Raw genomic sequence first — 27,345 nt, 5'->3', positions numbered from 1 at the left:
CATGCAGCCAACGCACACACGCACATCCGCTGGTGTTGCGCGTACATTGTATCGTGGCACAATCGCACGGCCGGACGCATGATCATTTCCTACAGCGGTGATGGCGGTGGTGGTGGTTAGGGTGGAGGCAGTGTGCCAACCAAGCGCAATCGAAGACGCTCGATTATAAGGGGATAAAAAAAAAGAAACATAAAGTCATCGAACTGCTGTTCACGGAGGCGTGCATGAGGCAGCGCGCAAGAGAACATGCGAAAGAAAGAGAACACCACAACGCATCGATCACCGATGAAGCACTCTCAGCTCGCGAGAGCGAAAGCTCGCGTTATCTCACTCCCACGGGCAGGCTCCCGCGAAAACCGCGATCGTACGCGCGATCGTTCGCCGAAGTGGACGTGCGCTAGTGTGCGATGAGCATAGCACATGTGAGCGAGTCCGATGGTAGTGAATAGTACACATTGCGTGCGAACGTACTTAATACCCAAAATGACGCACCACGCGCTGTCACCGCGGTTCGGTTCAACGATCGCAACTGTCAGAGCGAGACGCACGATGTGCACGATTGAGCTTTCGGTGCTCGGGCACGATCGCATCGATCGAGTGCGCGGTAAGCACGCGCACACACCCAAAGCTCACCATACCGGAGGCCGCAAAAGCACACAGAGCGTTCGCTGCAGGTTCGTTTTTTCCTTTCTTTTCGTTTTTGTCACCACCCTTTTAGAAGCCGCCCACCACAGCGGTCAAGTCAAGTGCATACGTGCACTTGCGAGGGTCTGCCCCAAAGCTCACAGCACGCAGCAAGCGAGACGGCGCGAGAGAGAGAGAGAGTGAGCGAAAGCGCACGGTGCAGATCGAAAGCTCTCCTCTCGTAATGGGTCGCTGGTGTGAGTGTGAGGGCCACTGGACGAGCAGCGCCAGCAGAAAGCAGCCAGTAGACCCACGAGCTGAGCTGTCAAGGAGAGCGCCACGCACGGCAGCAGCAGCAGCAGCCACTTCAGTCAACCAGACAGCCATTGGTGTCCGAAGCGTCGCTAGCCCGCACGTCGGCTTTAGTAGATAGGTTTGCTTCGTGCGCGCTGTACTCTCGCTTGCTGGCTTCCTGGCATTCTTGTCGTCCTGGAATCCACGTCCTGTCATGTCCTGCCTACGCTCGTCTGTCACCGTTTGACCCGGCGGACCCACATCAACCCGGCCCGCGTGCGGGGGAGAGAGGGCATTGTGTGTGTGTGTGCTTGTGTTTGTGTTTGTGTGTGTGCATGCGTGTATGTGCGCCAGCCAACATCTGTCGCCATCGTTTCCGGTCGCACTCGCGGGTGCGATGCAGAGGCGTATCAAATCCGACTCCAGCGGCCACAATCCATCGTAAGTTCACGGGTTGTGTGTGTGTGTGTGCGTTTAGATATATAAGGGTGGTTGAGTTCTGGGACCCCCCCGGTTCTGGTTCCAAATCGAGATCGTACCATTCGCCATGGTTTTCTGCATTCCTTCGCGGCGGTGGACCAAATCCAACGGTGGAATGCAGAAATCAGGCCCGCGAGGAAATAGAGCGAGAGCGAGCGAAAGAGAAAGGTGGTTGAAGGGGCGGTGGAAAGGGATGGGGGAGGAGGGGGGGTGAGGGGGGGCGGGCTTTAAACGGGTGCAGTAGTAGGCTGTGCGCAGTGGAGCCCATAATGTAACGAGGTGCAGACGAACCGATTGCCTGCGCCACTGCCGCGCGTTCTCGTGTACCTGTGTGTGTGTGTTTGTGTATGTGTGCCTCCGTGTGTATGTGTGTTTGTGCGCCGCTTGCGCACTAGCCCACGGAGAGGAGTGAGGAGAAAGCTCGGATGCATTTCGAAAGGAAAACAGCGGCAAAAAAAAAGCTGCTCGCGCGAAAAGTGAGCAAACGTGACGTGAACGTGCCCGTTGGTGGATGAGAGCAAAAGGAAGCAAAAAAAAAATCCCCCCCAAATGCAACATGGCTGCGCAGCGGGGTGAAGGGGGGTCCCGTGCTGGCAAATGAACTCCTGACGGGCATTTTGCGCGTGTATGTGTGCTGCGGCCGGTGTGAACGATCGAGGCGATGGTGATCGAGTTTCTCCACATCCTACCAAATTACTGCAGTTTTTGGGGGGCGAAAGGGAGGAAGACGAGAGGGAGGGAGGAGAGGGTGGAGGAAAGGAAAAGGAAGGACAAAAGAAGAAGGAGGGCTCATATCACTTTCGCTTGCTTGGATCAACGCACACATACACACGCGGACACCTGCAGAGATGCCATTTTGACAGCGGCCACAGCATTCGGGCCACAGCTCTACTATCAATTGCGATCCTGCAATCGGTCACCTTTCCCACAGTCTCGTCCATCAACACACACACCGAGTGAGAGAGAGAGAGAGAGAGAATGAGAGAGAAAACCCGTACAGCGGAAAGCTCAGCTGCTGTTGATCGAGTTGTTACTTCATCCTCAAGGCCGAGTGAACGGTTGCCGAGTGTGGCCAAGTAGGGGAGGGGGGGGGGGTGCGGTGGCGTCACCGTCTCCACCAGCCATCTTTCTCTTCACCTTGCTCCCCGCCCTGTCCCTGCCCTGGGCCCTCGAGGCTGGGAAGCAAAACAAGCGAAAGCGCAGGCCACGTAGGAGAACGGCCATATGCAAACCGCGCATTTTCACCCTCGATCATTTTCCCTCGATCAAACATGCTGCCAGCGGATGGGGGTGGGGCTTTTACGGAGGTTTCACCATTTTATCTCCACGCTCCGGCTCCGAGGCGAGCGGGGAGAGGGGGGAAGGGGCTAATTTTCGGGTTTCGTTTTTCGGCTTTCCGTTCTTCTTATTTAACTTTTTTTTCTCCTTCTTCTTCTCCGGCGCCACTCACCGTGCGCACGTAGGGAAAGGTAGCAGCCCAAGCAGCACGTTCGCAACGATAAGTGAGGTTTGAGAGGATCGAGAAAAAAGAAAAAGAAAAAAAAACCACCCCATCTCCCACGTGTGGCCACGCTCGATGTTGCCGGCCACAGTGCCGCGGGACTGTACTGTACATATTAGATCCTCAGCGGAACCGAGGCGTGACGGAACAGTGATACGAAGGATTTGCGCCCAGCCGAGCGCACGTACAGCGAGCTCGAACCGTGGCCGGGCCTGCGAACGCCATACTCTAGTCCTTGCCCGGGCCAATGTCCTACGCGCGCCCGCTTCCGGCCATCCCGCTGCACCACCATGTCGTCGAATACTGACCTCAGCTTCGAATGGTCACTGCTCACCAAGAAGGACTGCCTCAAGTGGAACACCGCCGGTAAGTGTTCGAGTGCCGCCCGGCCAAACACGCCTTTGGCGGCCATGTTTTTTTTTTGTTTTTCGTTTTTTTTTGTTTTAGTTTCATCCACCACTCACTTTCGCCCCTTTTCGCGGCTATGCCACTCCCGTGAGGTGGGCCCTTGGGAAAGGGGGGATCGGGAGGTGCTTTCACTGTAAAATATGAATGTGGAGGCGCCCGATCGAATATGCTTGGTGGTGTGCGACACCTTATCGGGTTTTGGGTGTGGTTGACGGTGGCCACTGTTGAAAGCCACGGCCCAACGGAGCCACCTTTTCCGGGAGTTTGTATGATAGCTGGTACTTAGTGCCTTACACTAACCGTCTAATCTTTCTTTGGATGTTTGCCTTTCTTCTCACCTGCCGAGCAGCTACTTCCTTCCAATACGCTCTTTGGCATGTACAGTTCTTCGGTGTTGCAACGGTGGTGTACCTTTTAAGATCAATCACCTGGTGGGTTTCATTTTGTAGGCTTTCCATTTAAAAACATGACTCAGGTAGGGATAGTAAATGGTGAACGTACTGTGGCTGTTGCAGTTTTGGCAGGCTCTAACAGGAGTGTAAAGCCCCCACGTTTAGATTCGGGAAAACGGCACGAAAATGGAGCCTCATGTTTGCACTGCTGGTCACATACAAGCCACGCAGCAGCACATTGAAGACGATCACAAGAAGGGCCATGTCGCGCGGTGATAAACGCATCACCGCGATTAACGTTCCTTTCTAGCTTACATCATGGCGCGCGCGAACGCGTAATGGAACGTGTAAATAATGAGACTTTTATTTACTACGTTATGTTTTCTTTTTGTCTTTTTTTTCGGCGGGCTCATAACACGTCGCCTGAGCTCACCTGCCTAAAGTTCGCGAGTACACCAGGAAAAGCACACACATTTTGCGGTACCTTGTAATGCTTTATGTCAACTGTGGGCTGAAATCATCGCTCCTCAAACAGATGGCATCATCATGGCGCGTGCAAACGCATCCTTTTCACAACCAGTCCGCCATTGTTGTCGGATTCAAAAGAGGGTGAGATCATACGATTAGTATCCGTTGGTGGGCAACGCAAAAACTTCACCTGACAGGGCGCGTTACTTCTCCAAACGGGGCGTCGACCTTGGCGCGTCAATTCGACTCAAGGTCCAAACTCCCCACTCTAAACATCACACTTCAGCTCAAGCACCTTGTGATTGCTATCTTGCGCGCTCAAATTGCCCCCGATTTACCACCGGGAGCCGATAATACAACCTTTGTACGATAACTCCCCACCTACCGTGACGTATGGCGCTGTACGCCGTGTTATCGCTCGATCGTTCATTCGTGCACTGTAAACGGTAGCGAGCACGCACACGATTGTGCAAAAAACCGCGCGTCACACTGCATGGCCGATATGTTTGCCCATCAGCCGATAAGATAACTGATCTCGAAAGCCCCCACGTCATGGTGCAGTGGATGGAGCGCACTTTTGGGGTCAAAGGTTCACGCTCACACTCTCATTTTCTCGCTCGCTCGGCGATGTACGATAGCGGGCCGATCGAGCGCGCCGATCGTGTGAAGAAGGTAAATGACGATAATCGAAACCGAGGTAAGCTGAGTGTCTCGCTGGCTGCGCGAAATGACGTGCCAAAACGAGTGAAGAAAACACTTGCCGTTTCTACCACAGGTGCACTTTTTCTTTTTTTTTGTCCTCACCCCATAATGCAGTCGTCAAGCGCCACATTTTCGGGCCGACGGATGAAGCTGACGTTTTTCTTTTTTTTTTTTTGGCGACACTTGGTCCACTGCAGAGATGATAACGTGTATGCGTGTGTTTGTGCTTTTGTTGAGCGTATCAAATTTGGCAATCGATACCACCGATGCATGTGACTATGCAGACCATCAAGGTTATATTTGGGATTTTGTGGACGTTGCTTCTAAACCCTTCGATGAGTAGTGAACTGGAGGCTGGGAATTTGCAAACGAAACAAAAAAGAAAAGAGCGACGTTTTGCTCGTGTACGTGCATGACGTGCCTTATGACGATTACTACGCAATACGCTGCTACGTCAACAAAGATGCTGTAATTGAGGCAGCCACCGTCCTAAATGTCGCTCCTTGTAAGTGTCCGCAAAAAAAAGGAGCACGTGCTGTTGTGCGAGCCGACGCGTACGTAAATAAAGCTGAAGCGGAAACGATAATGGAGGTCAGGTTACGACACTTTTTTTGTGCTGTCGACTTGTGCATAAGAAAAGGGTTTTTTTTGCTTCAGGAGTCGATCATTAGTGTTGAGCTAAGGTCGTATTCAAGGTGCACCATCAGCGCTAAGCTGTTTTGATATGAGTACACCTTTGAATGTTTGAAGCTGTTTTTTTTTCAATTTTCAAAATGTCTGATTAACCCTCTAAACTCCTTTACTGGAGCCGATAAATCTTTTTCAGCTAAAAACGATCATGAAGTTCTGTTTCGATGTATGAAATACGAATAAAGAGTACAATAAATTCACGTATTAATATTATTTTCGAATATCAAACAGCCTCTCTTCTGTCCATGAAGGGTTAGTGGGATATACATTATCCATGTATTATCTCATTTTAATTACTGATTTAGCTGACTACCATTTTCGATAAGCAAGAGATAAAAAGGCTTATAACTTTGCTGATCCTTTCAACCGCCTTTCTCGAAGGCTTCCCTTTGTATCACCCAAATACATCCCTTTTTTAAGGTTTGACCCTTCGTACAGCTGGTTAGCAAAAAAGAAAAAAAACGAGGGGGAATCTCCGGCCGGTTTGGTGCCGCCGGTGGAAAACAAAAACAATAACCGAAGAAAATGTTCGAGTGAGCGAGAGCGAGAGCGAGAGAGAGAGAGAGAGGGCATGCGAGCGAAAGAAGCAAACGATGACCTAAACGAGGAGCGTGCGCACGTTGCACGAATGCCCTTTCCACCCCAATCAATCCTTCGATGGCGACGGTTTTTCCCCTGCACCCAAGGGGTGGTGAGGCTTTTCACCCCCTATTTTCACCACCCCTTTCCTGTCAGCGCAGCGAGCCTCTCTACGTCGTGGGCTTCCTTCTGACGGGGCATGCGTGGCAGACACGAACACACACTAGCGTACCATCCTGTCCACCAAGTGAGAGGTGTATCTGTGTTGCGCACTAAGGAGGAGGTCGGCCCAGTCGGGAACGTTTGTTGTTCACCGTCAGTCGCCGTCTGTGAGCGGTCAGTGCGGCAGAAGTGGACGTTTTCTGTGGAAAACAACACCGTCTTGTGCTTCATCTTGTGGTTCTCCTATCAGCCAACCGGGCAGCACAAAACCTGCAGTAGTTTCGGGGCGGTGACGGCAACCTTGCTTATTGCCATTTCCGGTTCCACCATCAACCCAACGCCCAACCAACCAAGCTGGGAAAAGCGCCGCCTTGTGTGGTCGGAAAAGTCTGCCCAAGTTCCGGCTTTAGCTGTTCGCCCATTTTCCCTTCGTGCGTGTGTGTGTGTGTGTGTGTGTGGGAGTGGGTGCGTATGTGCCCTACCATCGTTTCCGCGAGCTCGAATTCATCATTCATCAAACCCGCAAACTACGCCACGGAAAAGGACATTCCAAGGAGTTTTTGTGAACACCACCCTTTGGGAGCCCTGTGACAAACCAGTATTAAAAAGATTTTCCTTACCCCTCCGCCCCCACTCTCTCAATTTCTTCTCGCTACATCACCACGGCGCCAGGACGAAACGTGGATACGTGTGTGTGACCGTGCACGGCAGTGAAAGGATCTCCTTTTTGCGACCCCAAAAAAAGGGTCCCAAACTGCGAACGCTCAACCCCTGCCAAAAAAAAGCCACATTTCCTCTTGCGTGTACGTGTGTGTGTGTTGGTGTGTGTGTGCCCTCTTCCTCCCTCCCGCGAAGGGACAGGACACAGGGACGGTAGGGCCATCGCCGCATGGCCGGCCTCAACATGTTCGACGATCCGCTCGTCGATGAAAGCTCCCAGTACATGCTGGACGGTAAGTTCACCCCCGCTGTGTATGTCGGTGTGTGTGTGCAGGTGTGTGTGTGTGTGCTCCCCGCATGTCCTTTGCATATTAGCTTCATTTAGCATCCCTCTTCCCCATCGAACACGCTTGGGGGTTTTTAGTTGGCCACGTTTTAGTTGCGTTTTTATTCGTTCTTCATTTTTTGTTGGGCTTCGTCCTTTTTTTGTTTTTTTTTATACCCACCACCGTTTTTTCATCTCCCTCTTCTGTTACCTACCCATTCGGTATTGCGCGTGTTTGTGTGTTTGCATGTTTGTGTGTGTGTGTCTAACTCACCCCTCATCAAACTCAAACAGCCTGCTGCGTTGTATGTCAGATTGTGTCTCACCCTATTGCAAACAACGCACGTCTGGTGAATCGAACCTGCAACCTGTCCACCGGCACATGTGTGCGTGTGATGAATTACTGCCCCTTGAGATAGCACACCACTGCACCGTTGCACAATTGCACTTAAGGGCTGCTCACCGTTCTGCTGTAGTTTGCTACTCCTCTGCTGGGGAAGATGTTGTCAGCTTGTACTACTGCATGGCGCACGTTAGAACGGGGACTCTACTCAGCACGCAGGTTGCGGGAGTTTAAAGGCTAGCGTGGAGAACACCACCTCAAATTTACCTCCGAACATCGCTCAGCTTTGAACCATGCACTATTATTCATGCCAAACCCTAGTCGAGCTTTAATTTCAGCTGTAACCCTTCACTAGGGCTTTCTTCTGTTGCTTACTGCACGAGCTACGTCCTGCAACAGTGAGCAAGTCACCTGACTAACGCCCTTTCCCTTCATCTCTTCCCGGGGTTTGCGCCTTCGGTAGACTTACAGCTAGCGGCTGAGCTGGGCAAAACCTTGCTAGAGCGGAACAAGGAGCTCGAGGCGACACTAAAGCATCACCAGAACATCATCGATGATCACGTGCAGGAGATAGAGGTGAGTAGAGCGTAATCCTGTAAGCCGGATACGTGCTAATGCCTGTTCCCTACCTCTGCAGTATTTAACGAAACAAAATGCAGCCCTACGTGAGGTGAACGACTCACGCATGAAGATCTACGAGCAGCTGGAAGTCAGCATCCAAGACCTAGAGCGGGACAAATACAAGCTCGCGCTCGAGTACCAGGCAGAAAAGAAACACGTCAAACAGTGAGTAGTGCACGTGACGTTCACTTGACACCTGACACCTGACACTTGACGCTCTCCAACGCTTTCCAGGCTGTGTAGTAATATTGAGAGCTTAGAAACCAAAGTAGAGGAGTTAAGCCGATCGCTCGACGATGCTCGCCGACAAGCGGAAGCAGATCGAAGGACCAAGCAGACGGAGCGGCTTCTCGGCCAGCAGCAGCTGCAACCGGCCACACCGCCGATCATCGTCGTGTCCAACAGCCAGCCTAGCCATGCATCGAAAGACGCCAAACTGAACGCATCCCGACAGGAGGATGGCACCACCACCGGGAACCAGCGACATACAACCAGCTCGGTATGTCCTCTTGAAGGTCGTGCCATTGTAGCCAAGGTCACATTCTCTAAATCCCCTTCTTGCTGCAGTGTCAACAGAAGGGTGGAGCGTCCTGCGTCGCAAGCCAAAGCACCGATGCCCAACAACCTCCAGAGGACGAGACAGACACGGAAAATGTCCGACAGGGGGACACTGGACTAGACGAGCTAACCTTGAGTGAGGATAACGAGGAGGTGTTGCGCATCATGCAGGAGCTTGGACGCACCCAGAAGTGTCTGCTGTCAGAGCAGGGCAAGGTGAGCGAACTGGAGGAGCAGCTGGCCGCGATCGCACAGGAGAACCACACGCTGCAGTCGAAACTACTGCAGGTGCACACGGTAGACGAGATGAAGTCCGTGCACGATGAGCTGTCAGTGTTGGAAGAATTCAGGTACGCGTGGTTCAGCTTCAGGTGCCCACTTCTACAATTGTTAACCGTTGGTGGTTCGTTCTTTTTCACTGACAGGCAAGGACCCGTCTGTACCCGGTGTCTGCGAGACCTCGGTGAGCATCCTGACAACGATTCCATCATCACCGGCACGGAGGACGACGACGCCAGCCTGATGGAGCTTATCCACAACACGGAACTGCCGCAGCGCTTCCGTTCGTCCGTCACGCTGGAGGTAGCGTACCGAGCTATACCAGAGTTTGTTCCGAGGGTTCCATTCCTTGGTGGTTTCGTGAACCTTTATGGCAGAAGTGGGACATTGCCCTCTGTTAAGGGCTGCTCCGTGGTCTTCCGCTCGTCCTTATTTCTGACTTTACTTCATGCTACCGGTCCTAGCTCTCTTTCTCTCTCACATACACGCAGACACACAAAACACCCAGACACAAACTTTCTATATCTCTATCTCTCTCTTCTCCATGACTCTGAAACAAAGGGTGAGTCAGGTACTATGACAAGTGATCGAATTAGGAAGACGGTATTCTCTAACGTTCCAGCACCTGTTACTACTTTTATCATACAATTGCACTTTCCTTGTATCTTAGTATAGTTTTATATGTTGTCACATTATAATTCGTGATGTTATTTAGTGCTAATATGCATGGTTCTACCATTCCTTGCTGTAGTTACGTGTAAATTATGATGTTATGAAGTCCGCTCGTAGTAGTAGCACGTGTAGTTTTAGTAGCTGTAGTAAACTAACACAAAGTTCTAACTTGCACGCATTCTATGTGGCCTTCAACGACCCTATTGTTTCGCTTGTTGCGCTTAAATTGACCCTCAGTAAACCTCCCAGAGGAAAGGATACTCGATCCTCTACACTTACGCTAGGCCAACTCGCATCCTGGGGCGCCAATCGACGTTAACGAACTCCGTACAACAAGCCCAGAAGACGTGCTCGGGGTGTTCTTCTCCCTTCAACTTCTGCATCTTCGTTCGCTTGATTGTTTCGTTGTGTCATCTTATACCTTTCTTTCTTTCTTTCTTTCTTTTTTTATTTTTTTTTTCGTTTCATTTTCTTTTTCTAGGCCAAATCTTGTACAATCTGTGCACACTCATCCATATATCTGCATGAGCTGCCGGTTAATATCGTTAGGCTTTTGCTCGAGCTCTGGCTGCTCGTAGTCCGCAAGTTCACCATCCTCAAGCGGATGCTAACTTACTTGCACCGACCTGCGTTGCTCATACATCAGCTAATCAGCGTGCCGACGTGCGAGCAGCTCAACTACCTCTGAGAATGCGACGTCAAACCCCGCCCTGCAAGTCCTTCACCCTTTCTATCTATTCCCCCTCCCCCCCCCCTCAATCCCATCATGCATTTACCCACACTCCTTGCACTTTGATACGACAAAAATGCGCCTTTGCAATGGCGAATTCTTATTTATTTCGTTAGTATCCCTGCCGAGTAGCACGTGCCCTAATACTACCTTTAATGCATCCAACCCGATTAACAAAGCCTTTTAGGGAGCGCAAGATATGGCACATGTGCATGGTTGGGTGAGGGTGGCAAATGAAAAATACCCCTGGCCACGAGGGTCTTCCTTCGGCTGCGTACAAAGAATTTAAATGAGGGGAAACCGAGAGTAACGTCTCGCTAAAAACGGCTCCATTAATATGCTTAGATTCACGTCCCTGTTAGTAGTTCGGTACCGAACAGTGTTCGGTGCCATCTTCTATGCTTGTACCTCGATATTTTATAGCCGATTGGCCCCTAAATAAGCTCACTACCACTTCCAGCAGCTCTAGCTGCCTCCGCTGACTAAGCATGATTTACGCTGTATGTATATATGTATAGTTTGTTGGGTAATTATTTGTAACCACTCTAACGACCCGGCTGCGCTCTCGCTTGCACAACCGTGGGCCACTACTAATTAGCAAGTAAGTGTATATGTGTCTTTTTTTTAATATTTGGTAGAATAAATCCCACAAAAAAACCAGAGCAAATTATGATCCATGTGTAAAGCGAACTTTGAACAAAACACTCTCACAAAAAATTAGACCATTTAATTCGTAGCGGGTTTTGATCTGGAACAGAGTTCAGATTGAGAGAGAGAGAGAGAGAGTATAAGGACCGGTGATTTTGGAACGAGTACAGGAAGACCCTGCGAGGTTTGGCCCCACGTGGAGGCGTCGAGAAGAAGTCGAATTCACTAACATCAGCTCCACTGTTGCCGGTTAACGTTCCTTACAGATCCTGCCGACGGAACCGGACAGCCTGGACCTATCTGTGAGTGACTGCGCCGGTCCAACCAACCCCTATCGCGAGCTGGTCGAGAAATATGAGGCCCTTCTCGAAGTACACCGCCAACCCATGATGCGAAAGGCAGCAGCCACGGATGAAGCGACGTTGGGCGCGGGTCCGACCGCTTCCGGCAACAACACACCCGTTGACAGCTGTCAACCACAGCAACTTGGTGGAGATCCGATTACCACAGTTGAATCAACAACGGCGCCACGTTACATGATTGAGTTTGGACCCGCAATGGGCGTTGGAGATGGACCACCGGAGCAACGAAGGGCCGAATGTTCCGAGGCGGAAACGGCCAGTTCTGGCTACTCGGATGAGGTCAGCAACAAAGCAACGCAGACGGATGAAAGCCCGCGGAACTTCCTCTGCACGATTGCGGACGGTAAAGACTGGCGATTCAGCATCTACGAGGACGAAAGCGCCATCGATTCGCGGTTCCGCTTTAGCCCGGCCCATCGTGAGCTGTTCCGGGAGATTTTTAGCGTGTTGCGAAAGGCGGCTGAGAACCGGGACGAAGGTGACCAGCTGCCGTTGTTGGATGATGCAAAGCCAACAGTTGGTGCTGTTGTAGCGCGTGGTGGAACAAGTACCGTTCCACCGGTAACACCAGCGAACGAGGAACCTCCGGGTGGATGCTTCCCAACAGGAACCATACTGCAGAAGCAGGACGAAGAAGAGGATGACGACGAAACGGTTAGCTTCGTATCGTCCTCCGCTGTCAGTGAACAGTCATTTGCGATGTCGGAGTGCATCACAAAGTCGGAACGGCGACGGATTGCACGTCAAGCGAAGGCCGCTAGTCGATACGCTGAGGATCTACCGGAGGGTGATGGCCAGCAGTTGCAGCAGCAGCATCATCCGCTTCAACAGCCAGTTTCTGTTGACGGGCGCGCCCACCAGATGGCGTATCAACCGCTGGATTACATCTCCGTGGCGGTGGGCGTTAATAAGCGCAAGTCTCGCCGTCGAAGCCATCGTCGGGAGGTTGGCCAGGATGGACCGGGTGTGTCCCCACAGACACCTCAAACCCCAACCTCCTCTCGCACCGGTAGCACCCGTAAGCATCGACCCTGCTTCCGGCCATGGAATCCTGAGCGCGATGGTGACACCGGTGCTGTCAGTGGCAACACCTCCACGAGAGCCGGCCAGGTTGCGGAGTGGAACGGTGACTCGCTCACGATCTACAACCGGACTAAGGGCAGACCGGGCCCCACCAGCACCCCCGCCATACCGGCCCAATCGCCGGCGGTGCGGTCCCGGCGTTCGAGCGAGAAAAAGCGCAACCAATCCGGAGCACGTAATCGGTACGCGGATCTCGCGGACAACGCACTTGGGGAGGATGTGTTCGAGTTCCGGCCATCGTCTGCCTCGCAACACCTGCACAAGCTGCAGAAGCTTGATCTGTCGTATGCGGAGGTCCTGCGTCGGGCTGACGGTGGTCAGCCATTCGCCGCTCGACGTCAGTACAAGCCACAGTGAGGTGGGGGAACGAGCGCGAAACCAAGGGGGGGAGGAGGAGGGAGGGGAGAAGAAGGGCCAAACAAGAGTGAGGTTGAAGAGAACTGCAAATAAAACACTTCCCAAACCTTCGTTCAGTAACACGTTAGACTTTCGTTCTTTCATCTGTCAGAGGTCGTGAATCATGTAAGGTGACGTTCGGTTTTATTGTAACGCGGCTTTACAACTGTTACAAATGCTTGTGGGCTAGACTCTCTCTATCGCTCAGCTCCTTCGAGTTTTCGCTGTCTCGCTACGCTTTCTAGGAAGTTTGTTTTTATTTACCGATTACAGCACCTGTCTCTGACTTTTCTCTTCGTACACCAAACGAAACGTCAACAACACTCGCATCCTCCTCTAGCAGCTGGAGAGAGCGCCACGCTGTACAGGTGCAAGAGCGAAAAAAGAGAGGTCTCATAGAAAGGAACAGTACACAGGTGTGGCACAGATCTGCCAGAACAGGTGACAGATGGGGCTCGTGTGATGCGTTATTTTTGGAACAAACTGTGTTGAAACTTTCGCTGATTTTCAGATGAAGTGCAAGTAGATGTGCAAAGGGGGACGTTACCCGCACAGTGAACGTTCTCTACCGGTTCGTGGTAGTGCAGGAGCAGCTCAGAGAGCATTCCATCGTTATCCTTCCTTCGTTATCCTTCCATCGTTATCCTTTCTTCGTTACTGAGCAGGTCGGAGAACGGCAGACACATTTCGAGAGAAGCAAGCATTTGCGTATGGAGAAAATGCCTTTGAAAATGACCACCTACAAAAATACACGCATACACGCACACACACACATTCGCACTCACACTCGCTACATCCAGTGGAGGTTTTTCCCGCATCCCTTCGCCGGTTTCCAGAGCGTATATTCCACCTGCGTCCCTGATGCGGCTCCATGCGGGTCCTTCCATCGTTTGTCGCACTCGCAAGACACAGCACACACACATACATACACGCACATACACACCAAACAAGGCACAGACACACCGGCAGGCACGGGAACGTGACAACGCACGCGCGCGCGCTCCACCAACAAAAATGGCGCAGTCAGTAGCAGCGACATCTGTCGGCTGGGCAGTCGGACTTGAAGTTGAGGCACTGGTCCAGACAGTAGACGTCAGCACCCTCGCGGCCTCGCAGTTCGCCTATCGCTTCGCACGTTTGCCTACCCGCCCGGAAGCGAAAGGAAGAGAAGACATCGCTCAGCTTAGACAACACCTACGAACGGAACACCTGCAGGGCGATACGATACTCACGGGCAGTGACACACCGTCTCCGGACAGTTGGGTGGATAGCGCAGGCAGTTGCTTTGGCACCACTCCTCCATGCCGATGAAGCTGCGGTAGGTCGCGGTTGGCAGGCACACCTGGTCGCTGTTTGTGGCAGGGGAGAGAAGGTTTCGCGAGAGGTTAGAAACGGTAGGGAAGGTGCAAGAGTCCTTGTGCTTTGCTCACCGGATGATGAGCGGGTAGACATTGTCCGGTTTCGGGTCACGGTAGTCTCGGTAGTACAGCAGGAATGGGTTATTGTTGCCGACGAATAATGGTGGCCGGCCTCCACCGGTGTTCGACACGATGCTGATGTCCGCACAGTTCCGGAAGGTTTCTAACGTCGCGCGCGCGTGTGTGTGTGAGAGAGAGAGAGCACAATTTTTAAAAAAGAAAAGGTTGACAGACCGAGTGACAGGTGGATCCATTACCTGGTCTACCGCATCCAACAGATTCAGTGCCGTTATCGCAACGACCCCACATATTACCGGTGAAGTACGTCCACTGCAGCACACACTGGGTACAGCTGACGTATAGGGGTAGCTGGACGCGATACCGAAACACGTCCTTCTTCTTCGCGTCAGGTGGAATGAAGAACCTAACTTCACGGGTCCCGGACAGGTACAGGGGATAGCGATCGAAGCAGTCCTGAGTTGCCTCCGCCCGTGGGTTGTTGTTTGGGCAGAGATATAACTCGAACCTGCCCATATGATTCGCCGTCAGCTCGATCTCTACCTCAAGCTCTTGACCGGCGACGTACCGGCGGGACACGATACCCTTCCCATACTCTCCACCCGCCTCATGAGGCCGTGGTGACCGCAGGTGGTACGCATCGCCACACACACCGCAGTTGCCCTGGTTCTGCTCCCACTGAACAGCGTACCCACCGCAGAACAGCTCGTTGTCGTTGTAGTTGACCGGGTTAGGGAAGCCAAACCGCCACATCGCGTTACGAGCTGGTGGTTCCATCATACGACCGTGTCCATGAGCTGCTGGTGGAGTCCCAACGATTAGCAGTATGACTGGAAACAGCCATAGGAACCGTGGTAGACTCCTACTAGACGCGAACATCTACAAGAGATAGAGGACGGTGGTGACGCCAGTGTCAGTAAACATGTCGTTGTCGGTTTCATTCGCAGACTCAACGTCCCAGGTGAGATGGTGATGGTCCGAGCGTTGTTCGGGGTCTTGTGCCTCGTCACACAGGTGTTTGGGGGTTCCGGAGTCACAGAAGACACCTCCCCAGTGCACGGTAAGAGAAGGTTTCTTTTTTTCGGGGTTCGGGGGGGATTTTACGGACCACAACACTCTAAAGTGGACGTACTTGTCTCTTCTGCTGCTCCTCTACAGTGGGCGATCACTGTGATCATCACACGACCACAACCAGCCAGTTTGAGGAGTACTTTGACATCGATCGGATCGGCAACAACCGCTCCGAGCAGAACGTAATCGACCTGACGCTGTACGTGGAGGTGCGCAACATGCAGGAGGAACTCGCGATCCTTCTCTCAGCTAGCAACCGATCACGGCAACACCCAGACTACGGACGGACGTACGAGATACGCATCAGCAACGTGTACACCGTCATCTACAAGGAGACACTGCGCATGTCGGCACATCACAGCCACAATTTTAACTTCTTCCCGGGTGAGCAGTTCCGGCTGCGCATTCAGATCACACGAACCGGTCATATCACCGTCTCGGTGCCAGGTCTCCAGAAGTCCCTCATCCTCACTGTCCACGATGAACGGCCACCGATTGAGGTGTCGTATATCAGCTTTGGTTCGCGCATGAACGCCTACCCGGTGACGTTCTACTTCAACTGTGGTAGTGGAGGTAGCCTGCGGCCTCTACCAGGTCCGGTCATCTCTAGCGGGGTTCTAGACTCTCAAGAGGAGCATGGCGCGCTACCAGGAGCTTCCCCGAGCCAGGGTGCTGACGAAGGATCATCCCGACCGTCGAACGAGGATGATCACGATGACCCGGAGGAAGATGGAGGTGGACGACGTTCGGAATCGGTTGGGTCACAAGATGGCGAACCTGCCCGATGTCCTGTGTGTCCTAAGCCCGAGAAGTGTGAGGTCATCGTTAAGGCGTGCTCCGACACCTCCAAGGATCTACTGATGCAAGCGTCCGGGACGGACAGCGAGAAACAGAAGTACTTCTTCTACTTCAACGTCTACCTGAGCAGTAAGGGCGAGAAGGCACCCAAGGGGACGGGCACGGATTCTGCGAATCAGATCGCCTAAATGGCCATCTGGAGGATTTCTTGAGGACACCGACGCATACATATCGGGAGCCCGGGATTGGGCAGGAATTTCGCACACGCTGGCACGCACACGACTGCTTCCGGGAAGGAGGAAACCCGAAGGGAAGCGGGAAGCACTTTTAACTATCTCGTTTTTAACAATCTTTAGCTGCAACTTGATACAGCCCACGGCAGTACGTTTGATCGCTGGTAGATCCACCCTAGCGCGGGTTTTCTAGGTTAACTCTTCAATAAACATCTTCAATAAACCTTCGAAGCATTTGCAGACCTGATGATGGTGGTGTTGACATTTCGCTGTCAAACTCGTCCTGTGGGAGGGAGTGGGGGGGAGAGGGGGCTCATCACCCGGTCACTGGCCTATCACAACAACCCACAAAGTAATCCCGGACACCTTAATGGCGTACAGAAATCGCATTAACTCGAGCACCGCACACACCCACAACCGCTGTCAACGCTAGCTGTCAGCGTGTCAGCTACTTAGCAAAACGTCATCCAGCAGCATCTAACTCAGCAGGCCCCATCTGCCCGGGGTGCGTTCTTCGCGCTTCGTTCGCCTCCAGCTCGGCCGGTTTCATCCCGGAAAAGGAACGCGCTCTCAGCTCGCGTCCATTCACCTCAACCGATAACGCCGTCGACGATGGCGACGACGACTGCAACAGAAAAAAAAATAAAAGGAATGCCCTGGGAATGGAGCAACACCAACCAAGAATGGTGGCCGTTACGCAAAGGAAGAAAAGCAAAAACCGGCCCGATTCCCGGGTCCCAGAACGCGCCCGCGCCTAAATGCCAAGGACATTCGAGCGCCCCGCTCACCCGCTCACGGAAACCGCTCGAAAGGGCAATCCGCCCGATGGTATTTCTTTTTAAGCGCGGGGAGGGTTGCTTTTTCGACGTTTTGCGACGTTTGCTACGCGTGCGTGGTCCTTATCGTGGGCCCTTTTGCGTGCTGGAATGCCAGAACCCCCCTCTACTCACCTCCCCACCTAAGGGCTCACGACTCCCAGCAAGTTGACGAGTGCCGAGTTCGCGGCAATTAGCGAGCTTTTGTCTTTCGCGGCCCGTCACATTAATAAATAAACTCACCTCATCCGTGGGAAGTCTCCACCCAGTCCCGGAAGGGGGCGGGAGGGGGGGGGAGGGTGAGATTATCCCTCACGAGCGTGGGGGGGCAATAAAGGGATGCGAAAGGAACGAACTGGGGCCTCGCGCAGGGAGGATGTGTTAATTCGCGCCTGCAGATGCTGAGCCTGTAATAATATGAGCTGTACACCACGCTCTCGATAAGGAGCCGTTGTGGTTTGACATTTGCCGCCAACTGCCGCCATTAACGCACACACACACACACAGAGACACACAGACACATGCGTGCAGGCGGTGACCGCGAACGGCCTCCGAAAAGATGCGCCTTAACTCCAGCCTTAAGGGCGGCAGATTATCGAAGATGACCGATGCTGACAAGCGCATCACAGCGCGCCCAAAAGGGGTCCTATTTTTCATCCCTCTCCTCCCCCTCCCTCTTCCCCCCCCCCCCTCCCCCTCACTCCACCCCTGGAAGGACATTCGAGCGGGTCGCGGGTGTGGCGGTGGCGCGACATGTCAAACTGACCTTTCGCCCGGTTACGCACCGTAATCGAGTACGGGCGCGCGTCCCGCAAACCCGCTGTCTAAAGGTTAAAGCTGCCTTTTTATTACTGAAGATGCGAAGATTCTACGGTGCGTCCTCCAAGCCCTGAGGGGGCCCTTTTTTTTTGCGCTCGCGCGCGGCGTTGTTGAAGCCTTTGTTTTGTCGCCGTATCCGCACACCCTTCAGAGGTCCGGCGGCGAAAGCAGATCGCATCCTCGACATTAACACCGTGTTAAGTAATACGGGACACAGACGCCCGACCCGTACAGTGGTGTACACGAAAATGGCAGGCCACGCACCTGAGCGGTGTCGCGAAAAGGGGAAAGCCAAATCCGCTCTGGATTATATTGGCTGACATTTCGACGCCTGCGATGTCAGATGTCGAACACATGTTGTGGAATAAAAATAATAAAAAAAGGAATAAAAAAAACTCTCGACCTCCAATCGCGGTCGCGACATCTCCTGCCATCCTGTGTCCTTCAGAGCTGCTCGCTTTTATTATGCGATAACGCGATCGTGCGATACGGCACACTTAACCTTTTGTCGGGCACTGTACCGTGGCGAATGGAGGCGCAGAGCGCGAGTACGATAAAGCGAAGCCACCAGAGGTGGGAGAGGGAGGGAGGAGAGTGCGAGAGAGAAAGATCATGAAAGAAGGCTAAAACGCGAACCCGGGCATTTATTTCTGCACATGTTTTATAAGTCATAACAGCTAGTAGCCGGGGCGGCTCGAATGCACCAGACGTCCATAAATAATGCAGCGTTCGCTTACCCGCTCCCGGTTCACCCCCGCCATCCACAAGCCCCCCCCTCTTCCTCCCAGCCCCCCACCACCACGGAAGGGACACGCTTCTGGTTGTGGTATGAAGATGTTTCGCCAGCCACACACAAAACCCGGCCCGGCTGACATTTTCGGGCCCAGCCATTATCGAGGTAGCGCTGTCCAACTCCACCGAACGTCTGGAGCTGTACTAGGTCCTAGGGACCCTCGTCAGATGTACGACGTTGACCACCGGCCAGAAGAGGGTTAGATCGCGTGCGGTTCCGTGTTAGGTAGAGGTTAAAGTAGAAGTAGTACCGCTGCTGCTCAAGCTCACCGGTAGAGGCGGTATCTTTGGTACCGGAGTCACCACACGCCTTCACGATCACCTCACAACGCTGTTTGGGGCAAACCGGGCAGGAAGCGTTCTCCGTAAGCGGGAGACTAGCTGGAGCGCCGGCTATTCCGTCAGCTGTCACCTCAACTGCGGCGTACTGCGGTAGCCCACAGCCAAGGTAGAACCGTACCGGGTATGCGTTCATACGAGACGCGAAGCTGACGAACTGCACGTCAATGGCTGGTCGAGCGTCCACAACCTCCAGCAGAGGGCGACGAGTGGTTTGGTCGTTTACCAGCACGGTTAGGTTGCCATCGCGCGTCAAGAGAAATCGCAACCGGAAGCGATCGGATGGGAACAGCTTATCTGTTGGACTGTGGTACGCCTGCATCTTGAGTGTCTCGCGGTATACCACAGTGTACACATTCGTCAGTCGCATCTCGTAGGTACGCGCAAAGTCCGGATGCTGACCGGAACGGTTCTGAACGGATAGAAGTATCGCGAGCTCTTCCTGGCGACTGAGCAGCTCCACTGTCAGGCTGACGTTGAGGATGTACCGCTCGGAAGGTTCGTTACCGATGTCATCTAGCGCGTAGTACTCGTCGAACGTCCCTGACGTGACGGTGTGCTCCAGACAGCCCGTCGGTACTGCTTCCCAACAGGGACACGCATGCAAAGGCAGTGACATTTAATTAGGTGGCTTGTTGGGAGCTTTTCCCCCCAACCGTGGAGGGATCGTTTGATTGTTTGGCGTTTGCTTGTAGCTACGTTGAGCAGAACGTTACCATCGTCAGGAGCGTCGGTGGCCATCACCACATACGGAAGACACCCAAACAGCGCCCATTCCACCGTGAGCAGGGAGATGATTAATCTGCCAAAAAACCTCCCGCAGCCATCGTGCGCGGTGAAACACACTTTCCACATGGTGGGCAAATAAATTAAGCCGCGATTTGAATAAATCTCTCCACTGGACCGCCCCCTCCCCTCACCACGGCCTCCAAAAAAAAGGGGGCCAAACACACTCCCAGAAAGAACCGCGAAGAACGCGAGAATCGCCGCGAAAGCCGGGAGGAGTGCGTCGCCGCAGTTCCCGCTGGACTGAAGGTTCGGCTCGGGTGCGAATGGACCTGATACCCCAACCTCCAGGCTCATGGCGGGGATTTTTGCATAATACTTTGATTACGATATCACCACATGCGCGCCAAGAGCCCGGCGAGAAAGGCGCTCGGGAGAAACACGGCTGGACGTCTTGTACGTCGCAAGGAACGCCGAAAGGAACGTCGCAGAAGAAATGGACGCCCTCGCGCGGCTTTGGTGGTCAGAATTGCGGAAGCATCGGAGGCGTTATCGCGACCAAGCGCAGGAAATGGACACGCGATATAGTGCGAGAGCTGTGGTGTGCCCTAAAGCGGGGTGGGAATTCGTTCCCAGAAAAAAAGCGCGTGACGTATCGTATCGCGGCCCGTCATTAGCACTTATCGGAATGTCAAGTTGCGCGGGTCGTCGGTTGACATTTCGGGACACGCCGACGGAGAGCAATGGCCAGGAAGAACCCGTATCACCGTACGCTTGGAGCGTCGTAAATCAGCGCGATTGCGGGCAGAGCTGACAAATTAACGGAACGCACATGACGCTTCAACCGCAGCGAGGGCTGATAAAATATGGCCGACGGGTTCGCTTTGCTTATTGACGCGAAACAAGCCCAGGGCTCATTAGCACCCGAACGAGCTGTTTGTGAGCACACTTGGGAAAGTTGCCCGGGGTAAGAATGAAACCGCAAACCGAATGGACGGTCGCGAGAAAAAAAATGCAAAAATACCGAAACCCTAAAAACCGACACGCTTTTGTCCGCCATTTTCCGCTGATCGGAACGTTTTTATCAGTGACAGCAGAAGGCTGGGGGGACAAAAGGGTCCAAGGGATTAGAAAGGGATATCCCTGAGGAACAGGATATTCGAGCCGGGTGCTCTGGTTTCACCGTTCCCAATCGCCCGTTGCCAATTAATCGAACAATTAATCAATACCGCAAAATGTCAAACTGACAGGGAGAGTGCGTGCGCGCGGGAATCTCCGGTTCGGTTGGGTTTGGGGCTCTCAGAACACCCCGAAAGGTGAGCGATTGCTAAGAAGCACCACAGGAAGAAGCCGCAAGCGTGTTCTTAGCTGAGAATAACCTCACAAAAAACACGCACCACTCGATAAGCGCGGCGGCCATTGTGTATGAATATGTCAGCATGACACACCGATCGATAATCGTGTGCGCGAGAAGGTAAATGTTAAGGACGGCAGCCGTTGGGGATTGGGGTTTTTTTCTCGGTGGGGGAAAGGAGGGAAAAGGGGGGTTTATTTTGCCCCCGGGATGGGGACAATGGGGTATCCGCTGTCAATCAGCGGACCGATAAAGTTCAGCCCGCCAAAGTGCTCCGATCGGTCAAACAATCGCAATAATTATCCCGAAAAACAACGCGAACGCGGCCCGACCGCCGTGTAAATACCGCAAAGGTCAGTAACCTAAATATCAAGGTCATTTAGTGTATCAATCTTGCTTAGCCGGGCTGCTTGGGAGGCTGCGAAGGCCACAACACGAGGGGGAACCGGCGCGACGAGCAGAAACAGGAAGAAGGGAACGCACATTTATCCTCCTTACATCCCGCCTGGTCTCGCCGGTATTATAATATTAGATTATGGCGGAACGGTTCCAAGGCGAGGAGGGAACGATGTGCACGCAGGCGATCACGATTTATGCTAATTGTGTGCTCGTTCACGCAAGCACATTCATCGTCTCGCGTGAGCGAGCCGAAATCAATCCCCGGAGCTTCATTTGCCTGTCAAATGAAGCCTTAATAACGGTGACAATCGAAGCCAATATGTCATATGCGCCATGTTTCGAGAGGCCAGGACGAATCGGGAGCTGAATCTGGAGGCGAATAACGCAAAAGAACAAAAAAAAAACAAATAACCCAATCAGCCACCCCAGCCAAAGGCAGCGGTGGCTATTTTAATATAAGACCATTATTTCCCTGTCAAATGGGGCCGCGTCGTGTTGGGGCTGTTTGCTTTTTTTTTCTTCCGTTGCCATTCCGTTTGTTTTCGACAGTTAACCTTTCGCAAAATGGGCGAAGACGGCGAAGGACATGCTCCTGCGACGCGTGCACGCTGGAGCGTCCCAAGATCCTGAGATGTACACGCCCCGGATAACTCCCTCGACCTCCAGGCCCGGGCGGTTCTATCGATCGACGGTCATATCTTTCAAGCTTGATCGCGCTATCTGCCGGTGTTCTTGTTTTATTATTTTGTTACCCCCCATTGCAATTATGAGTGCGCTGCACCAGCGCGCTGCACCGGCCAAGAAGGTGTACGATGGCACGCCGGTGTAACTTTTGGCATTAAGCGCGGCATTCCTTGGCGCGATCCGATGGCGCATACATTAAGATACCCGGCGCGCCGGAACTGGGAGGGAATCGAAGAGGAAGCAGAAGAGAGCAAACTACAACAAAAAAAAACGGGAACTGGATGCAGGATCAGGATGTTGATCCCGAGGATAGGGCCGACCCCCAGCAGAACCGAGCCGGTTGGTGACATTTGCGAGCGCGTTGGGTGATGACGCCTGACAGCAGCAGCAGGAGCGCCCATCGGGATGGAACTGGTTTCAAACAGTATTGACAACCTCCCCCTTTGCGGCATCGGTTTTTCAGATTTTTTAATGTGCCCGGTTTTCGGCACAACCCGGGGGGTTTGGGGGGCGAGTAAGGAGAGAGGAGGGAGAGGAAGTGCTTTGATTTTGATGCCTCCCAAGCCCGGTTTCTGAGCGCCCGGTTTCGGGAAATATCGCGCACCCGAGAAGAACCAGCCACGCTCTCTAAGGACTTTGAAGGATCATGGGCGTTCTAATTTGTTTCTTTTCATCCCTCACCCCTTAAATGGGCACGACTTTGACGGATGATTTGCGTTCTAGTTTGTGTGCTTTTTTCTAACTTCCTGATGGACACGAACTGTCAGGTAATCAGGGTGCTTATCGGTGTTGATAATGCTCCAGTTATCACCGTTTGACAGCTACTGTTACAAGATGGGGATTATCCTGCGCGGGATTTAGACACTCTGTACATGTACCGGTTCTAGGATTGCTGTGATCACAAGACAGCTTCCTCCCTGCGGGTGGGCCAACCGATATTCGCGCTCTCTCTCTCTCTCTCTCTCTCTCTCTCTCTCGCTCTCTTTCTTTCTATCTATCACCAAGAACCGCCGAATGTCCCGCGTGACAGATGACTAGTAAGAGCACGCGAAAGCCCACCGCTGGTGCGCGTTTCGAACACGATACTTAAGGAGGAGGGCCATAAAATGTTATAGAAAATTCTCATATTACCACCAACGGGGCGATCTTGCGGTTGTCCCACTTTCGCGTCGCGCCAAAATGCCAAAATATATGCTAAACGACAGCACCAAAAAGACCCCAAAAGAAAAAAATTTTGAAAAAAATCCCGCAATCTCCCGCCCACGCACACATACAACCGGGGCTAGGCATTCCGGGGCCCGGTGCCTTTCGCACTGGTGGCTGTCAACTCTAATCGATAACGAAAGGCCGTAAAACTAATAACTTTTAAATAGATGCGAAGTGATGACTCCGTTTGAGCGCGCTGCAGCTCCAAAACTCGCACCTTCGTTTTGATCCAACCAGATCCCGTGATCTCATCCGCAGCTTCCGCCCCGTGGGGGGGGGGGAGTGGTGATGAGGAGGGGGTGGGGGGAGGTTGAGAAAAAAAAGACAAAAAAGAGCACAGAACGCTACGGACATGGGAGGCTTTTGGGGGTTGAACAATGGCTCGCAGCTCGCGGCGCTCATTACCATACAAATTTGCTCGTCTTAGGCGGATTTCTTCCCGTTTTTTTTTTGTTCATTCCACCCAGAGAACGCCATTTCCCGTTCGCTATCGATTTTTAAGACAGTCCCCTACCATTCGCTTTCGTCCATAAAATGGTCTTTTTTTTTCTTTCAAAAAGGGGGGGGGAAAGATCAAAAATCAAAAATTCCCTAAGGTTCCTATATCGCGGGTGGTACGTTGACTTCAGCCCCGTTTGCCGGAGCCGTTCCACAAAGTGTGTAATAATATTTCTGAAAAATGTCAGCTTTAGATGAGCGGCGACCAGCGGGCGGTGCGTGGAGGAGCGTGGTGGAGCGTTTCGTTCGCGTCACGCCTGCGAGCTGATGTAAAGGAAATGTAAATTTTTTAAGCCTCCCTCAAGGGGGTGGAGGGCTTTGCATACGCTTACAGGGAGTTTAAAAATTATTTTTTTGTGATTTTTTTTATTCGCAACATCAACCCTACAGTACAGGGGTGTCTATTTTTCACACCCCGCCTCACAAAGTCGCGCGAGGTTCACGAACTTTGTGGCCCGAATCATTCGATTCTTTCGACTCGGGGAGCTTTTCCTGGACCGCCAGACCGCATAATCGGATCCGGCGATCGTCCGTGACGGACCCCCCTCCGCCTTCTCACCCCTTTCTGGGTAGGCGAAGAGAAATTAATCACCCCCGGGTGTGCGTGAGTAATTGGGCTGTAAAAGTGTCACCCGCAAATGTCGAGGGCGCGCGCGCGAGAAGCCGCGACGTGTGCCGGTTTTGTGCCACGCGAGGCCGCACTGTCGCTTTCATTCTATAGCCCGCACCACCGTCGAGGGTTAGGGCCGGCTCTTGTGTCCTTTTGGGCTGCACCGGCGACCGCCAGTCGCAACACCGCGAAAAGACGTGCCCGTCATACCAGAACGCCCTGCCGAAACGTGTGTGCGGGCGCGTTTCGGGGCTTGCATCGATATTCAGGGGGGGGGGGGGGGTAGTGGAGGGGAAGGGGAGGGGAGGGAGGGGGTGCAATGGGAAACCAATGAGGGCATCGAGGCGTGACACTCTGACGATGCGTTAGTGAATTAATATTTGTCTAACAGTGCGTCCATTAGCCTGAACCCTGCTCAAGGTGTTTAAAGGTGCGTGAGGTGATTCATGGTTGAGTTGTTTAAAAAAAATAAAGAAAAAAAACCCCACAAGGGGATGTCCAGATGACACACGAGAACGTGTTAGGTGTGTGTATGAGAAAGTGCATCACACAAAAGACGCTCCTTCCTGGCGAGAACTTAGATCATACTTCTTGTGTAGACCAACGAATAGGATCTCCAGAATTACTACCTCAGTTTTGATCGTGGAGGTTGTAGAATTTTCCCCTCCCAGAAGAAGCGATTTAAATGATAAATGTGCGGCTTAGTGAACTCAAACCCAACCAGCTGTCCGGTGACCATTTTTCGTGTTTTGTATGGATGGTCCCACCCGGTTGGTGGTGCCGTTTTTTATTTGGTCCGTTTTCTACTCAGGCGCCCACTTAAATCACCCGAAATCAAACATGAAACGACGCTCCGGAGCCGGTTATTTAAATACCCTCCCAGAGTGAGAAAGAACGAGAGTGAAGAAGGGAAAGCGAGCTAGAGACGATGGTTCAACCCCTATAATGAGAAACAATTAGTATTGGCTAGCCGAAAACGAAGGAAAACGATGCAACCGTGCGCGCCCGGTCGAACTGCACGACCAATCGAAAGCAAACCGACCCAAACCGGGGAAAATGTATGTAAAATAAACACACGCACGAGGGTGGCGAACGTGTCACGCTGTGTCGGCGGGGTTGGCGCTCATTCAAACGATTTTTGGGCGAAGTTACCCACCCGGGCGGTGGGACGGCGATGGCAACAACTGCAAGGAATGCGCGCGACGTTAATGTTAGTTAAAAAACCATCGAAACAGGGTCGGCAGGCGGGTACGCTGGGTACATGTTAATCAAGCACTTACTGCCCCACCATCCCTGAGAAGAGGACACTTTGAATGCGCTCAAGGCAACCCCGCTGGTTTGCAGAGGTGTTGGAACGTGCGTGAGCGCCCTCCTGAGCACATTTTGGAGTACGTTCAATGCTTAAGTGGCGGAGGTTTTATGTGCGCTCAATCCGCCGAGATATGTGGAGCAGAGTGGATTTTCCTTTCGGCTTGTGCACGGAACTAGGAACTAGTGGCTGGAAACGTGGGTACTCGCAATGTTCCAGCGTTTGGCGCGTTAAATCGAAACCCTCGCGTCCGTTACACTCGATCACGCACGTGGGCGAGGAGATTTGGATGGCTTCCACTTGACAGCGGCTAAAAGTGCTCACTTGTGCGAATTCGGGAAGGATCTCGCGTCCGTTGATTGAATTGATTGCAGAACGGTTGAGGCGGAACCGTGGCGCGGTCACGACTTCGTCCTTGCGCGGGAAAGATCGACGGGAAAGTTTAAATGTTTTGCCTCAACAGCGCTCAGTTCTTTCCACGGATTGTCACGGTGAAACGCGAAAAATTCGCAGCAAAATCTTCCACCCCGCCCAGGGGTGGAAAAGGAGCAATAGGGAGCCGGGGAGGGAGGAAGGGAAAACAGGACGAAAACAACAAAAATTGCTAGCATAGCTAAAATACCTGCACTTCCTGGGTAGAATTGGATCACGTGTTGAAATTACCGTTTGCACAGTTTCGCTTTAATTATTTCCCAACTGCCACCCACAACGTGCACAGGACACCACTCACGCACACACACACGCACACGGGGAAAATGTTCGCGCGGAAAAACGACCGGGTTTTCTTTTTTTTTTCGTGCTTTTTGCTGTCTTCTCGACAAACACAAAACCGCGCGCTCAACGCCCGGCTCAGGGAGCCTCGCTCGTGGATAGCAAAATTTAAACTGATCCATTCGAGCACCCGGTCGACTGTCTTTATTTTTTCGATCACACCCTCCCTCCCCACTGAGCGCCCTCTCCCTCCCCTCCCCTCTTCCTCCCCTCACCCCCACCATCCTGTGCGTACGCGATCCTGCCAATTCCCACCCCGCGAATCGATCTCGATCCCGCTTCAACCGAATCCACCTTCACTGCTCGAACGGCGGCCGCGTGCTCGTGCTGTCTCGCTCTCCCCCGCTCGCTCGCTCCACCATCACACTCGCTCCATCTCGCTCGCACGCCCGCCGAAAGTTCGCACGCACGCCCGCCCGATATCGGGTTCCCGATAAAGCGCGCCAGTGCGACGACTTCGGCTTTGGGGATGGGATTCGGTTGGGAGAGACAAAAAAAAACAGGCAAA

The 27,345-nt window shown here is 52.8% G+C and overlaps 4 protein-coding genes across 6 annotated transcripts; 2 read left to right on the top strand and 2 right to left on the bottom strand.

Annotated features, from left to right (window-relative positions):
* Nucleotides 1-1,045: 1,045 nt before the first annotated feature.
* Nucleotides 1,046-13,019, top strand: LOC128729315 (uncharacterized). 3 transcript variants are annotated; one of them, XM_053822984.1, is made up of 8 exons: nt 1,046-1,359; nt 2,862-3,265; nt 8,092-8,204; nt 8,266-8,414; nt 8,484-8,748; nt 8,817-9,157; nt 9,233-9,389; nt 11,403-13,019. In XM_053822984.1, exons 2-8 carry the CDS (start codon nt 3,190-3,192, stop codon nt 12,936-12,938), a joined length of 2,637 nt encoding a protein of 878 aa, XP_053678959.1. In that variant the 5' UTR covers nt 1,046-1,359; nt 2,862-3,189; the 3' UTR covers nt 12,939-13,019. The 3 variants fall into 3 exon arrangements, with proteins under 3 accessions (XP_053678959.1, XP_053678960.1, XP_053678961.1); XM_053822985.1 differs by lacking the exon at nt 1,046-1,359 and adding an exon at nt 1,690-1,874; XM_053822986.1 differs by lacking the exons at nt 1,046-1,359; nt 2,862-3,265 and adding an exon at nt 7,155-7,253.
* A 106-nt stretch (nt 13,020-13,125) lies between these two features.
* LOC128729284 (uncharacterized) lies at nt 13,126-26,808 on the bottom strand. The gene is made up of 5 exons (XM_053822951.1): nt 26,689-26,808; nt 14,653-15,292; nt 14,408-14,558; nt 14,210-14,326; nt 13,126-14,118 (listed from the first exon to the last, which is right to left on the bottom strand). Exons 2-5 carry the CDS (start codon nt 15,290-15,292, stop codon nt 14,001-14,003), a joined length of 1,026 nt encoding a protein of 341 aa, XP_053678926.1. The 5' UTR covers nt 26,689-26,808; the 3' UTR covers nt 13,126-14,000.
* LOC128729283 (uncharacterized) lies at nt 14,202-16,757 on the top strand. Its single transcript, XM_053822950.1, has 3 exons — nt 14,202-14,295; nt 15,361-15,473; nt 15,572-16,757. Exons 1-3 carry the CDS (start codon nt 14,279-14,281, stop codon nt 16,468-16,470), a joined length of 1,029 nt encoding a protein of 342 aa, XP_053678925.1. The 5' UTR covers nt 14,202-14,278; the 3' UTR covers nt 16,471-16,757.
* LOC128729285 (uncharacterized) lies at nt 18,962-20,118 on the bottom strand. The gene is made up of 2 exons (XM_053822952.1): nt 19,997-20,118; nt 18,962-19,859 (listed from the first exon to the last, which is right to left on the bottom strand). The coding sequence occupies exons 1-2, from the start codon at nt 20,019-20,021 to the stop codon at nt 19,093-19,095; spliced, it is 792 nt and encodes a 263-aa protein (XP_053678927.1). The 5' UTR covers nt 20,022-20,118; the 3' UTR covers nt 18,962-19,092.
* Nucleotides 26,809-27,345: the final 537 nt, after the last annotated feature.

This window comes from Anopheles nili, chromosome X (assembly GCF_943737925.1).
Source record: "Anopheles nili chromosome X, idAnoNiliSN_F5_01, whole genome shotgun sequence".
Classification (NCBI taxonomy): domain Eukaryota; kingdom Metazoa; phylum Arthropoda; class Insecta; order Diptera; family Culicidae; genus Anopheles; species Anopheles nili.
Note: the sequence above shows the minus strand (reverse complement) of the source record. Positions and strands in the feature narration are given on the sequence as shown.